The following is a 16,394-nucleotide window of genomic DNA, read 5'->3' on the forward strand; positions in this document are numbered from 1 at the left end:
AAAATACTGCCCCATTCCAAGATGATTTTAACACGCCTCCTCCTCAACAGTAACGTCTAGCGCCCAACTCCTAAAAGCCGCCCCTCTCTTTCGAGTAACTGCATTCGCTTTCCTAATTCTTCCCTCGCTCATGTTATTCCCACCAATCACATTAGACCTCCCATCTGACCGGTCTCCCTCACCCAATCACTGTTGCTTTTTCTTTTATTTATATACGTCTGTGGGCGAGCATGTATAGTTTCGTCACTCCGAGCTGTGCAATCAGCTTTGGAGAGTGACGGAGGTTGTAGAAGCGGCATCGATAAAAAGGGGAGGGAGGACGGATTAATTCCGCTTCTGTCCCTGAGTGGAAAGAGCCTGGGGAGCGCTTAAAGATCGTTGGAGAAGTGGTGGGACGAAAGGTTGTCCCCCTGCCACCTTCGCCCCTCCTCGTCTCTTTGCCCGCTCGGTAGAACCCGCACCGGCGCCAGCCTAGAGGACGCGAAAGAGGTGGAGCAGTGGGCGGGACCTGCTGCACGGGCTGCGCGGCCAGACAGGGGAGGAGGCGGGGCTGCTGGAGTAGGAGTCGTTGGCGGAAGTGAGGAGCCGGAGCGGTGGCTGAAACGGAGAAGGACAAGGATACCGCAGGCGGGGAAGCCTCACCTCGCCTCACTATGGTTCTCCTCGAGCTGCGCGAGCAGGTAGATGTTCCCGGGGCGGAGGGCCAACGGCGTTGCCTTGCTCCGCTCCCCTTAGTCTTTCTGAGGGAGTCAGCCTGGCCGCCTGTTTCACCTCCTGGGAGAAGGTGACAGGCTGGGTTAGGAAAAAGGAGGCACTATGGCGGCATTGGGAACGGCTGGTGGTGGGTGGGGTTGTGGTGTCCCTGCCGTGTTTGAACGGCTTCAGTCTTAGTGACGGAGCGCGTGGGAGATGGGCGGGCGGGGGGGGGGGAGGAGGAGGACCGCGAACGAAAAGGCGTTTGTCTTCCGAGTGATGGCGTGCGTGTCGGCGGAGGTGCTGGGATGCGTGCCCGCCTGCCAGGGAAACGGCGAGGAGTGGCGGGCTGTTGAATCCACACCCCCTTTTCTTTCCCTCCTCACCCACCCATCCCCTCCCCCAGTCCCTCGAGGCCCCACCTCCTTTCCCAGGTCACCCCTGCCTGGGCCTAACAGGTGGCAGCGAGTCGCTTCCCCTTCTCCTCTCCGGTCCCGCCTGTTCTCATTCCTTCAAGGCCAGAACAATCTCGCGCGCGAACACACACACACACACACACACCCCTTTCCCAGTCGTGTGTCTGAATATGTACACTGTTTATGTAGCTAGGGGCTGCGTAAACTGGACATAAAGCGGTGACCTTTTGCCCTCCGTAGTTATGTCCAAAGCGACTGCTCCTATGTATGTCGGCAAAAAGAACAGGAGAGAAGTGGATCCGACCAAAGTGTAATGTAGTCTCCTTTATCCCTCAGAGTTCAGCCAGGTGTTCTTGGGCATCCCTCCATTGGAAGCTTTTGCTGTTGTTGAATATTAGTGAAGGAGATTGCTACAAGCATGGTTTTTTGTCTTTTCCACACTTTTACTCTAAGAGTCTCAAGGCGCATCTGTCTTTCAGCCTGATCTGTTTAAAATGGAGCTCCCACTTTGACATAGGTCCTTAATTATATTCTCCCATTTTAAGGTTATTGCTGCTGTACAGTAGGTATATTGGCGTAAGATCTGAGATATTTAAGGTTTTCATGAAAGCTAAGAACAATCCAACTGAGATTTAGTGAATTGCCAGTGCCAATATGAAGTTAATAATGAAGCAAGAATTTGAACTCACATTTGCCAGATCTTGTGCTAAAGTGAGTCTCTATATTGTTTTTCTGTTTGTCAGGGCTTTTAACCCAATACCATTTTTGCAGCATCAATATCATCTTCTTGCTTACTTAAGAGTACACAGGAGAGAGATCAAGGTGTCTTTTTATTTAACTTTTAAAAAGGTAATGTTCCTAAACATATTAATGAAGCTTTTAATTTTTTTCTTTTAAATATTTTTGTTAATGAAAACATTGGCTTGCTTTTCTTAATATACATATTTAGGGATTCTTGGTGCTTCCTGAGCTTGCTTATTAGCTCAGAGAACACCAAGGACCCCTCATTTCAACCCTGAGTTACAAATATTCTCCTTAATTGGTGTACATATTTAGGGTTTTGTTATATTTTTAATTAGATAAGCTTACTGCATATCAGAAATCCTCATGTATTCTAGCTATACTTTTTTGTATGCTTTGCTATTTCCTTTTCTGGCCTTGAAAGATTGCATATGCTACATTTATTCTGGATTAATGCTGATATATCACTGTAGTAAAAATGGATTATTCTGGATTGATTCAGCCTTCTGATTTTACCTCTTTGATACCAAACATGCTTGAGCGTTTTTTTAATGTTTGCTTGCTGAGAATTATTTAATTATGTCTCATGTAAGTATTTTCACTTTCTTTTACCAGAGTTTTTAAATTGTTTTGCACATGCCATTCTAGTGTGTGTTTCTGTCAAAAGTCCTTAATTATTTTTAATTATCCTTTCTGGTGGTCTGTTGGCTTGCTTTTTGTTGTGTTTGTGTCTGGGAAGTCTATTTGTAGGTGTGGGGAAGTGTGACTGAACAGGTTCTTTGGTTAATTACTCTTGCCCAGGTATTTTGGTTCTTGATATTGCTATTGTCAGCTGACAGCTTAACAGAAATGCAATTTAGTAATCTATTGTTACTATTGTTCTATGCACAACATAGAACAAACCTATCCGGACAAGATTTGACAATCCATCTGCATTTGAAGACAAAGGTCACTCTTTTGAAGACTGCAGAGTCCACATTCTGGACAGAGAGGACCAGTGATTTGAAAGAGTGGTAAAAGAGGCCATATATGTTAAAATTGAACATCCCTCTCAATGAAGGGAAGAGGGATGTAACACCACCTATGTCTGGTCTACAACACAATCCTTTTAGCAGTCCCCAAAAGGTTCCACCCCCATGTGCATTCTGATTCAGATGACTCTGAGCGTACATCTAATCCCCCAAGTGACTTCAGTGATCTCAGAGATTTAACTACCAACCTTTAGAGTGGTAATGACCAGATGACTGCAAATAATATAAATCCTACAATTCCCACCATTCTGTCAGAACTGAATAAGCTGCTTGGATGAGAAGAGAAACATTTTCAAGGAAAAAACCAAGAAAGTCCAATGCCTTTAGTTAAGCATCTTTTGGGACAAAATGTCTCCATAAATATTTAAGATCAAATGATGATTATTTGAAAGGGATTATGCATTATAACATACAGTAAAAAGATTAAAACAATGTTTTACAATGGTTGAATGCCTTTTTCCAGTGATTTTTCTTCCTGAGAAATCAGTTCCAATAGATGGGTAGGAAAGGTCAAGCCCATGTCATGAGGTAGCATAGGACTTAGACCGTTTTCCATTGTTATTTTCACATTATTAAATAGCTACATAAAGCCACTGGAAGAAATAATTTGTCAACATAAGGTGTGGAGGGAGGGAAGGAAGTCTTTTTCAATACATTGCAAATTGATGTAATGGAGATGTTCTTGCTTAAGTTGGCTCAATTTGCAATAGCCCTAGATCAGTGATGGCAAACCTTTTAGAGACCGACTTTGCGAGATCTTTTTTTTTCCCGTGAGAAGTTGAAATTGATTGATTGATTGAACCTCTTTTTTTTTGCTCATGGTGGAGGCCTAAAGCGAAAAGGTTTTATAAAACACAGCTGAAGGTCTAGGACTGGGGCGATGGCGCGTGTGCCCACAGAGAGGGCTCTGCATGCCACCTGTGGCACATGTGCCATAGGTTCGCCACCACTGCCCTAGATAGTGATGCACACATCTAGATTTGCCAATTTAACACTTCTGCTGGAAGAGCTCCATAGCTCCAATCAGCTTCTGGATGCAATTCAGATGCTGGTTATCTTTAATGTGCTGCATGGGCTTGATTATCTCCAAGATTACCTGCCCAATCTATAAGATTAAGGACCGAAGCTAGCTGAGAAGCCTGATACCTAAGCAGTTTCATCTGAATGATTTCATAATCAGGGTTTCCTCAGTGATAGCTTGCTCCTATGGAATAACTTAATCACCTCTATATGGACCACCATCAGCCAGATTAGTTTCCATAGAGTGAGGACAGCCTAGTTCTGGAATATTTGAGGGGTTTTAAGATTGTTTATCCTTGTTGGACTGTGCCATTATGGCATACGTTAGAATCTCTTCCTTTTGTTTTAATCTTTTTATGTTATACACTACTCTAAAACTGGTTAGAATGCAGCAGGATAACAGTCTTACAACTATATTAGTAATAATGATGTAGAATATAGATAATATGCTTTGCCTATGATGTGTATACAAAATAATTACCATGCTTATAATGTACATCCTTAAGTAACTTGTTTTAGATTTCATAATTTTAAAAAATGTAGATATTATTTAATAGGCAAAGAATTGAGATGTGTACTTTTTCATGTCCATATTTCTGGTATATTAAATCAATTTCCTGTTATGTTTGAACTGAAATGTTGATTTAAAATGCTGACTGCAAAACATAGGTTCAAACTGATGTTTCATTTTTTTTAAATCAAGAGATTTTTGTAAGTAATTTACTTAGTCTCCTGGCTGAGCACCAGCAGCATCATTGATATTAAAATTAGTATGGTTTCTCTGGAGTGGATGCAGGAAAGGGCAGAATTTGACATTTTTTCTACTCTAATAGCAAGGAGTTTTGGAGGAGTATCATTACCTTTGAATTGAACTTGCTATCGTGAAACTTTGTTATTTAATTTGGAGCATACTAAATTTTATTTGTATTATGTCTGGACATTTTTATTGTAGTATAATACTAGCAGTTGATTTTTGTTGATTCTTGAGACTATGGAAGCACTGTCTGGAGAAATCTTAGCATTTAGGGGGGAGCTAATTTCTATCATGTTTGTTTTTCATGCTTTAATATTATGGCTCTTAATATTGTTTTTCTTGCTGCAAAATGTTTACAGTAAGGTAGGTAGATCCTAGCACCAAATTCCTATTTGATAAATGTTGGGGTATCAAAGCCAGAGTTTTGCAGCAATACTATTATTCTTAACTGATTTAAACAATTGAATTTTAATCTCATAAACTTTATGGGTTTATGCCTGGAGAAGGAATAAATGAACATAGAATAACAGAGTTGGAAAGGTACCTTAGAAGTCTTCTTGTTCAACCACTGCTCAAGCAGGAGACCCTATAATACTTTAGACAAGTGGCTATCCAGTCTTTTCTTAAAAACCTCCACTGATGGGGCTCCCATAACTTCTGAAGGCAAGTTCTGGTTAATTGTTCTCACTGTTAGGAAATTTCTCTGGAGTTCTTGGTTGCTTCTCTCGATTAGTTTCCATCCATTGTTTCTTGTCTTGCCTTCTGGTGCATTAGAAAATAGCTTGACCCCAGAAGCACCTGAAATATTGGAACATTGCTATCGTGTTGCCCCAGTCCTTCTTTTCACTGGAATAGATATACCCAATTCCTGCAACCGTTCTTCATAACTTTTAGCCTCCAGCCTCCTAATTATCTTTGCTGCTCTTCTCTGCACTCTTTCTTGTGTCTCACATCTTTTTTATATTGTGGTGACCAAAACTGGATGCAGTATTCCAAGTGTGGTCTTACTAAGGCTTTGTAAAGTGCTACAAATACTTCATATGATCTTGATTCTATCCCTCTATTAATGCAGCCTAGGATTATATATGCTATTTTATCTGCTGCTGCACACTGCTGGCTCATATATAAGGGATTGTCCACCAGGACTGCAAGCTCCCTCTCACAGTTACTGGTATTGAGCCAAATTTAACTTACCGTATTTTCCGGCGTATAAGACGACTGGGCGTATAAGACGACCCCCTACATTTCCTGTTAAATTATAGGGTTTGGGATATACTCGCCGTATAAGACTACCCCTCTTCCAAAGCACACCGAATAAAAATTAAACATCAGATTTGATTTTAATATGGTAATTTTAATTCAAATGCTTATGACATGCAGGTGCTTAGTAGGAAAACTGTCACTTATAAACATAAGGCTGTTTGTCATCAAACATGTAAACATAAAACAGTGCAAGTGGATTAAACTATAATAATAATAATAATAATAATAATAATAATAATAATAAGAAGAAGAAGAAGAAGAAGAAGAAGAAGAAGAAGAAGAAGAAGAAGACGTTGGAGGGGACCTTGGAGGTCATCTAGTCCAACCCCCTGCTAAGGCAGGAAACCCTATGCCATTTCAGACAAATGGCTGTCCAGTCTCTTCTTAAAAACTTCCAGTGTTGGAGCATTCACCACTTCTGGAGGCAGGTTGTTCCACTGGTTAATTGTTCTAACTGTCAGGAAGTTTCTCCTTAGTTCTAGGTTGCTTCTCTCCTTGACTAGTTTCCATCCATTGCTTCTTGTCCTGCTTTCAGGTGCTTTGGAGAATAGCTTGGCTCCCTCTGCTTTGTGGCAGCCCCTGACATATTGGATCACTGCTATCATGTCACCCCTTACCCAATTCCAGCAACCGTTCCCTATTTTCCTAATTCACTTTTTCACTTTTCCTAATTTACTCTAAAGCTTTCCCTGCGCAGTAACACCAGCTGCCTGCAATTAGTGCAGGTTCGCATCCCACCAGGCTCAAGGTTGACTCAGCTTTCCATCCTTCCAAGGTAGGTAAAATGAGGACCCAGATTGTTGGGGGCAATAAGCTGACTTTGTAATAATGCTGCTTGGGGGGGGGGGTGAAAGCCCTAATAAACAGGCATATACATAGAATGAAGGCTATTGCTAAGCACATTGATTTGTGCTTTAAATTGTAAGCCACCCTGAGTCTTCGGAGAAGGGCAGGATATAAATGGGATTTTTTAAAAAAAAGACCAAATGGGAGATCCTCTCCAGGTTTTCCAGCCAGCCCGCCCAGTTCCTGAGTCAAATGTGTCCTTACAGCTAAGCCGCTGCTCTGGCTGCTGCCTTCCCCACCTGCCTTTCAAGTTGGGATATACTACAGCTGCTCTTCAACTTTAGAAGGAAAGACGCCCAGACCCCAGCCTGTAAAAAATCACAGACTGCAGCTTCTTCTCCAATTGGTCCCGCTTTCCCTGCGCAGACTAAGTGGGAGATCCGCTCCAGGTTTTCCAGCCAGCCCTGTCCCTAAATTTTCAGCACCCAGCGTGTAAGGCGACCCCTGACTTTTGAGAAGATTTTCATGGGTTAAAAAGTAGTCTTATACGCCGGAAACTACGGTAGTCTGTACCAATTCAATTGTTTTTTCTTGCCTAAGTGTAAAGCCTTACTTTTATCCATATTGAATTTCATTTTGTTAGATAGGGCCTAGTTTTCAAGTTTGTTGAGATCCATCTGGATCTTGAGCTTATTTTTTGGAGTGTTGGCTATTCCTGCCAGCTTAGTGTCATCTGCAAATCTGATGCGTTTGCCTTCTAATCCCTCACCTATATCATTTATGAAGATACTGAAGAGCACTGGATCTAAAATGGAACCTTGGGGTGCCCCACTGCGTACTTCTCTCCATGTGGATATAATTCCGTTAAGGACCACATGCTGTGTGCAGTTTGTCAACCAATTACGAATCCCATCTGGTGGTGGTGCTATCTATCCCATATTTTTTTAGCTGACCAAAAAAGTAGGTAGTGGTCTAATTTGTCAAATGCCTTACAGAAATCTTAAGTATGTTATGTCCACAGCATTTCATTCATCCACTAATTTAGTCACTTTGTCAAAGAATGAAATAAATTAGTTTGGCATCTGTTTTTGACAAACCTGCGTTAGCTTCTGGTTATAACTTTGTTTCTAGGTGTTCACATATTTGTTTGATATCTTTTCCAAGATCATTCCAAATATTGATGTCAGGCTAATTGGTTTGTAATTTCCTGAATCTGTTTTTTCTCCCCTTTTTTGAAGATGGGAACCACATCAGCTCTTTACCAATCCTCAGGTAGTTCCCTGGTGCTCCAAGAACTTTGAAAAATATGGTTCAGAGATCATGTCTGCCAGCTCCCTCAGAACTTTGGGTTGTAATCCATCAAGATCTGGTAATTTGAATGTGTCTAGAGCTGACAGGTGTTCTTTTATCTTATTTTTGCTTATTTTAATTTGCATTCCTAGCCTGTGTTTTATGCTTTTGTTTTTGGTAAGTGGGTTGTATTATCTTTTTGTATAAAGACAAATGCAAAGAATGAATTAAGTAGTTCTGTTTTCTCTCTACTGCTCGTGACTTCCTTGCCATCATCTCCATTAGTGGACTGATGGTTTCTTTAACTTTTTTTTGTTTTTTTTATTTGTTGAAACTTTTTAAATTATTTTTTATATTTGTTGCAAGGTTCATTCTGAGCCTTAGCTTTTCTAACTTCATCTTTGTAGGCTCAGGCTGTTGTTTGTTGGTATTCTGCTTAGTTATGTGTCCCTTGTTCTGTTTTTTGTACTTATTCAGTTTCATTCAGTTTGTCCAAGAGTTCATAAAGTTTTATAGTTCACAACAAGTTCACAACGTTTTATAGAGATTGGACTAGTTCATCCTCTTGACTCTCAGCTTTCCCCTCAATGAACAGAAATCACCATGTAATTGAGAACTTTAATAAAGAAGTGTGCCTAATTGTCCAGAGATCAAATGAATGGCAGTTGAATTTTTTCCCCAGATTTTTCCCCTGAATCCAGATTGGGGAAAATGGGCACATAGGCTCTTCAGTTCTCTGTTCTTTTAGATTCTTTAATTATTGTCTTTGCTGTTTTCATTGTGGTAGCTATTAAAGTTCACTATAACATTGCTAAAAATACTTTTGTTCCATATTCCCACACAAATACAAGAAGATTAGATAAGTAGCTATATTGTAGAGAATTAGGAAGATTAATTTGGACAGGTGCATATAAAGACTTTCTGTAAAGTCTTGTTTATGTCAGTCTCTCAGTCTCTCTTATTGAATCACCAATAACCATATTGACCTAGACCAGGGGTAGGCAACCTTGGCTCTTTTATGACTCATGGACTTCAACTTCAACATGGCTGGCTCAGGAATTCTGGGAGTTGAAGTCCATGAGTCATAAAAGAGCCAAGGTTGCCTACCCCTGACCTAAACTCAACCGACACAAAAACTGAAACTTGGACATTTGGCTAGGTTTTTATATATCCCTTTAATAGCTTTGGGGGAGACTTAAAAGTCAGTCCTCAATTACCAACTGCCTCATTTAATGACTGAGTGGTATTACGATAGTGTAAAACAAATATTTCATTTATTTATTTATTTATTTTATTAAATTTCTATACCGTCCTTCTCCCTAAGGGACACAGGGCGGTTCACAGGGCATATATAAATAAGTATACAAAAATTAAAAGAAAATTAAACCATGCCCAAATTAAAATATAACAATAGTGAAATAAAAACCAATTAAAAACCCAAATACCCCTTCAGGCCAGACCAGCTAACTCAAACAGATGGGTCTTCAACCCGCGACGGAAGGATCGGAGGTCCGATGCCATCCGGAGCTCAACCGGCAGTTGGTTCCATAGTGCCGGGGCACCCACAGAGAAGGCCCTCCCCCTGGGGGCCACCAGTTGACATTCCCTGACTGGAGGCACCCTGAGGAGGCCCTCTCTGTGGGCACGCAAAGGGCGGAGGGGAGTTGACGCCGGCAGCAGGTGGTCCTCGAGGTATCCCGGACCCATGCCATGTAAGGACTTAAAGATCATAACCAAGACCGTGAACCTCACCCGGAAGACAACTGGCAACCAATGCAGCTCGCGGAGCAAAGGTGTAACATGGGAGTACCGGGAAACTCCCAAGACAACTCTCGCGGCCGCATTCTGTACCAGTTGGAGCCTCCGAGTGGTCTTCAAGGGAAGCCCCATGTAGAGAGCATTACAGTAGTCTAGGCGAGAGGTCACGAGCGCATGAGTGACCGTACACAGGGCATCCCGGTCCAGATAGGGCCGCAACTGGCGCACCAGGCGAACCTGGGCGAAAGCCCCCCTAGTCACGGCTACTACATGATCTTCCAGGGTAAGTCGTGAATCTAGGAGGACTCCCAAGTTGCGAGCCCTATCCACGGGGGGTAATTTTGCTGACTAATCCATCATATTTACAATCATCACACTATCCTGTGGCCACATGATCACTATTTGGGCACTTCTCAATCAGTACATGTTAATGACTGTTCAGTGTCCTGTGGTCATGTGATCATTTATGTGCTTTGCAACCAGTTTGCACTTAGAAGAGAATATAGAAGATGAAAGTAAAATCATAAGTCCATGGTCATGTGATTATTTTTTTGTTAGTGATGTGGCAATTTGTTTACCAAAGAGGAAATAAGATTGTAAGCCTGTCATGGTCACATAATTTTTCACATAGTGACTACAACACTACCGCTACTGGGGTTCCAATTGTGGTTGCTAAGCAAGAAGTACCTGTATTGTTTAGTAGGAAAGCTTACAAATAAAATAAAGTGCTAAATTAATCTCTAATTGGTTTAGAAATTGATGTTAATAAAACTATTTTTTATTTTAACCATCTGTTTTCTGTAAGCTTATGCATACTATATTCTTTAAAATCCAGTTTTACAATATTCTTTCTATCCTATATCTCTAATATATCTGTTTATTGCCGACTTCTTTATTTCTGTTGTCTTAATCCCTATATATTGTTACTCTAGAGCAGGCATGTCAAACTTGTGATGTCACGTGATGTACAACGTATCATGACTTTTTCCCCATTGCCGGCAATGGGGTGGGCGCGGTTTCTGTATGATGCATCTGGCCCGTGGGCTGGCAGTTTGACATGCTTGCTCTAGAACTATAGTCCTTTTTCTATAAATTTCAGTTGGTCTTTTATATTAATTTTGTTTCTAATTTCTGTTCTTGCAAAGTATGTTTTCATTTTTTCAATTTATTTTTTCCTAGCGGGATTCTTGATTTTTCTCTTCTTCCGAATATTTACTCCATATGAAAGAATTGGTTAGAATTTTTATTCATTCCACTGCTGGAAGAACAAACAAGCAAAAAGCTTCCCCACAGTTTTCTCAGTTGCTGCCTCCTTTCCTGTTGCCTCTTTTTATCAGGGCTTTGTAACTTTCAGATTTGCCCCTCTGACTCCTGGATTTTTGGCTGTTGAGCTTTTCTTCATGAGGCTTGTTACATTCTACCTCCAGGATGTAATATTGTCAGTGTTCCAAGTAGATCACAAAGGAAGTATGACAAGATGAACAGATTCCATTTATTACAACGGAATTTTGTGAATCTGAAAGTACAGATCTTTTGCTGTCTTTTTTTTTATCTACCTGACCAGGAAGGGTGAATCCTTTCTAAGTCTCTTTCTCTGTCTATTAATCAGTTGTAGGTGTTCTGTACCAGCCTGCTACCAGCCTTGCAGAAAAGGCAACCCCTTTATAAACGGCAAGAGGCAGGAATACGTCTGCCAAATTTATTACAAAAACAAACAAGACACGTACCAAGATACAGGAGCTTTGAAACACTATCTGAGCGGTTGCTTTCAGCAAACCAGCCCTCCCCAAACATTCCCTTTATAAAGAGTTCAGGGCGTGGCCTCTCTTTGCCTCCTTCCGAGAAGCCCCACAGCCTTCCTCTGTTTGCTCCTACTTGACTGCCTCCTGCGTCGGGCGTCCTTGAACAGGGCCAGCTGTGGGTCATCTTCATCCACACTGTCAGGCTCACACAGCTGGGTCTCCATGGTGACCAAGTGGGAGGGGCCTGCCTGAGGGCTATCATCAAGATCTTCAACACCCCTCTCCTCCTCTGAGTCGTCGTCCGACCCAACTGCCGAACCCACAGGCTGACCCTGAATCACAACACTATCCCGCACCGCAGGGCCCTTCCCCTGGGGCTGCCGATCCAGATGCGGTCGGGATGGGAATTGTTCATGAAAAGCAGTCACCAACGCAGGGGCATGAACGGCGATCGCGTCTTCCCAGGTGAAGTCCTCTGGTCCGTAACCTTTCCATTCAATCAGGTACTGGAAACGACCTTTCAGCCAACGGGAATCCCTGATGCGACCTCGTACTCGGGGGTGCTGCCTCCATCACTGGGTCCTGATGGAGATTCCGCTCGGCGGAGTGGACAAGCCGGTTGCTCGGGGACCAACAGTGACCGATGAAAGACTGGGTGCACATGCAGGGAACGTGGCAGAGTTAAGCGATAGGCGACCGGATTGATGACAGCCTCGACTGGGAACGGTCCTAAATATCGGTGATCTAACTTTCTCACCGGCCGTGTTGACGGTAGGTTCCTGGTGGACAACCAGACCCGATCCCCCACCGATAGTGGAGGCGTATCCCGTTGTGACTGATCAGCAAACCTTTTGTAATCGACCTTGGCCTTCTCTAACTGACGTCGCACCAATCGATGGATCGCCTGTAACTCTGCCATGAAGTCGTTCGCTGCCGGCTCCGGTGAGTCCACGGGAGAAAGGGGGAAAAAACGGGGGTGATAACCCACATTGGCCAAGAACGGTGTCATCTGTGTGGAGGTGTTCTGCGAATTGTTAAATGCAAACTCAGCTATGGCCAGATAGTCCACCCAATTGTTTTGCTGCAGATTGACGTAGCAGCGCAGATATTGTTCCAGGATACCGATGACCTTCTCGGTTCCCCCGTCAGTTTCAGGATGATGCGCAGACGAGAGGCAAATCTTGATATCCAACGCATGCATCAACTCCTGCCAGAAGCGGGCTGTAAACTGGCCCCCCTATCAGAGACGACTCTATCAGGGAGGCCGTGCAGCCGAAACACCTGCTGAATGAACATACGACTAGTGGCGCGGGCTGACGGTAAGCCGCGATGGGATGAAGTGCGCCATCTTGGTCAGCATGTCCACCACCACATACACTGTCGTAAAACCAGAGGATGGGGGTAAATCCGTCAGAAAGTCCATGTACACAGCCCCCCAGGGTCTTTTGGGTGTTGGCAGAGGCTGCAGTAATCCAGGCGGGGCCCCTGTCGCTGACTTGGCCTGCCTGCATGGGGTGCAGGAGGTAACATAGGACTGGACATCGTGTTGGACTCGGGGCCACCAGAAGATACGGGAGACCAGGTTCAGGGTCTTGAACAGGCCAAAATGCCCCGCTGCCGGGTTATCGTGACACTGGCTGAGGATGAGTCCCCTGAGTGGCCCTCCCGGAGCGTAGAGCCGGTCACGATAATACAAGAGTCCATCCGTGACCATCCAAGGAGAATCTGGCCCCACTTCCTCCTCCCGCTGAGCCACCCACACCTCCTGCTGCTGTGCCTCCCAGATCCGAGCCCGTATATCAACCGGCTTCCGCACCGCAGCAAAAGACTCGACGGGGATCACTGTCCTGGGCAGAAGCTTGTCTTCCACTCGGGAATATTCGGGCTTCCTGGACAGAGCATCCGCTCTTTGATTGTGCCCGCTAGGTATGTACCGAACCCGGAAGTCAAACCTCGCAAAGAAAAGAGACCACCGGATCTGGCATTGGTTCAAATTCCGAGCGGTCTGCAGGCTTTCCAGATTCTTATGGTCCGTCCGGACCTCGATTTGATGCCGCGCTCCCTCCAGATGATGCCTCCAGGCCTCGAACGCCGCTTTGATGGCCAGCAGCTCCTTCTCCCAGATTGTATAATTGCGCTCCGAAGGGTTCAGTTTTCGTGAATGGTACGCACAAGGGAAGAGGGTACCGCTGGGCGTCGTTGCCTGGAGTAACACTGCCCCAATGGCAATGTCGGAGGCGTCCGCCTCCACGACAAACGGCCGTTGCGGGTCAGGATGCTTCAAGATGAGCTCCTTCATGAAGGCTTCCTTCAAAGTCTGGAAAGCCTGTTGTTCTGGAGCGTTCCACTGGAACCGAGTCTTCTTCTGCAGGAGCCGGGTGAGGGGGGCTGTCAAGGCAGCAAACCCAGGGATGAAAGTTCAGTAATAGTTGGCGAACCCAAGAAGTCGTTGAACATCCTTCATGCGACGCGGGGGTTGCCAACTCTGCAAAGACTCAAACTTACTCGGCTCCATGGCGATGCCCTCAGGAGAAATGCGGTGACCCAGGAAATTGATGGTCACCCGGTAGAACTGGCACTTCTCCAACTTGGCAAACAGCCGATGTTCTCGGAGTCGCTGCAGGACCTGATGGAGATGCTGATGGTGCACCTCACGCGACGGGGAGTAGATCAGGATGTCGTCCAAGTAGATCACGACAAACTGATCCAACAAATCCCGGAAAATGTCATTCATGAAATGCTGAAACACAGCGGGGGCGTTGGTCAGGCCAAACGGCATCACCGTGTACTCAAAATGTCCATAGCGAGTACCAAACGCCGTCTTCCACTCATCACCCGGCCGAACCCTGACGAGGTTGTAAGCTCCACGCAGGTCCAGTTTCGTGAAGATCTTAGCCTCCCGGAGTCGGTCCAAGAGTTCGGGGATGAGGGGCAGCGGGTAACGGTTGCGCACCGTGATGGCGTTGAGTTTTCTGTAATCGCAGCAAAGCCGTAATTCGCCCGACTTCTTTTTGACGAAGAGCACGGGTGCAGACACTGGCGAGGACGAGGGCCGAATGAAACCGCGAGCCAAAGTCTTCTCCAGAAAGTCCCGCAATGCAGCCAACTCGGGGTCTGACATGGAGTACAAACGCCCCACTGGGAGAGGCGCATCAGGGACTAAATGCGGCAGTCATAGGGCCTGTGCGGGGGTAATTGATCCGCCTCTGTCTCGCTGAACACATCAGCAAAGTCGGACAGTTCGGGAGGCAAGGAAACCCCTGGCAAACCCTTCACCTGGCCGGCACAGATATGGCGGAAGTGGTCCACGCACTGCAAGCTTGGGAAGGTGACCAAGTTCTGTGACCAATAGATCTGTGGGTCATGCGCCCGGAGCCACGCCAGTCCCAAGACCACGGGGAAGTGCAGGTCTGAGGTGATATAGAACTGGATGGCCTCCACATGGGAACTGATGGCCATACATAATGGTTGCGTGGCGGCCGTAATAGGCCCAGACAGGAGCACTCGACCATCGATAGTCTCCACTAACATGGGCGGATCCACCGGGCACTGGGGAACAGCCCATTTGGCCACAAATGCTGAGTCCATAAAATTTGTGGTGGCCCCAGAGTCAATTAAGGCATGGACTGGAATACACTCTGGCTTGCAAGGAAGGATCAGACGTGCCTCCAATATCAGATGCCATGGAGGTCCACAGGCAGCATCGGAAAGACGTCGCTCAGTGTTGTTGTGGGACGCCCGATCTATCACACCGTCTAGATCGGGTTCGGGGCGTTTCCTGACAGAAGAGTAGGGGACTTTCTCGGGGCAGACTCAATCACTGATGCCCGCTGTCGCTTCTTTGGGCAAAAAGCAGCCAAATGTCCCGGGTCCCCACAGTAAAAACACAACCCCCCCAATCGTTGTCTGTTCATTTCAGTCACCGATAGACGAGACCTGGCGGCACCCAACTCCATTGGCTCCTCCCTTTGAACTGGGGGCTCACGCACAACAGGGGCGGCAGGGGTCTGTGGGGTGGCATGGCGACTCCTTCACTGCTGCAACCGAGCATCGATCCACAGGCTGAGATGGATCAGCCCATTCAGGTCTGAGGGAATATCCACACGGGCCAGCTCATCCAACATCTCCTCCGACAATCCATCCTGGAAGGCATCCACGAGCGCAGCCTCATTCCAGGCGGAATCCTGGCTAAGCAGCCGGAAATCGCTGATATAGCCCTGTAGGGGGCGTTGACCCTGCCTTGGAGCTTTCAGACGTCGAGTAGCAGTCTGCGTCTTAATAGGGTCCTCATACATCAGACGCATATGATCACAAAACCCCACAAAGTTGTCCAACAATGGGCTAGGTTGAGCCAGCAGAGGCGTGCCCCAACGAGCTGCATCACCCGAAAGAAGGCTTAACACAAACCCCACCTTATCCCGGTCAGTGGGGAAATCAGCTGCTCTCACGCTGATAAAGAGCTGGCATTGTCCCAGGAAAGCAGGAAACAGTTCTGGAGTGCCTGTAAATTTATCCGGCATTGCAACTTGGCATTTTCTCCTGGGTGGGGGTGATGGTGGGGGTGCAGCATGAACCTGAGCTTGCAGTTGAGCCACCTGAGCTGCCAGCAAAGTGAGTTGCTGGGTGAGCTGGGCATTCTCAGCACGTAGCTGCTCCATAATATTAGTAAGGGGTGGGAGGCTGAAAGCAAACTGTTCTGTACCAGCCTGCTACCGGCCTTGCAGAAAAGGCAACCCCTTTATAAACGGCAAGAGGCTGGAATACGTCTGCCAAATTTATTACAAAAACAAGCAAGACACGTACCAAGATACAGGAGCTTTGAAACACTATCTGAGCAGTTGCTTTCAGCAAACCAGCCCTCCCCAAACATTCCCTTTATAAAGAGTTCAGGGCGTGGCCT

At 45.4% G+C, this 16,394-nt stretch overlaps 1 protein-coding gene across 2 annotated transcripts in view; it reads left to right on the top strand.

The window, feature by feature from the left end:
• Positions 1-559: 559 nt before the first annotated feature.
• ANKRD28 (ankyrin repeat domain 28) overlaps positions 560-16,394 on the top strand; it is a gene marked incomplete at its 5' end in the record, with an annotated part of 86,820 nt that continues 70,985 nt past the window's right edge. Inside the window, one exon of one of the 2 annotated variants that reach the window (XM_083376119.1) lies at positions 560-680. In XM_083376119.1, the coding sequence (XP_083232245.1) occupies positions 654-680 (27 nt within the window). Of the gene's footprint in view, positions 681-7,973; positions 8,074-16,394 lie in introns of those variants that run through there. The other variant, XM_083376117.1, reaches the window with a different exon arrangement.

This window comes from Vipera ursinii (assembly GCF_947247035.1).
Source record: "Vipera ursinii genome assembly, chromosome: Z".
NCBI lineage: Eukaryota > Metazoa > Chordata > Lepidosauria > Squamata > Viperidae > Vipera > Vipera ursinii.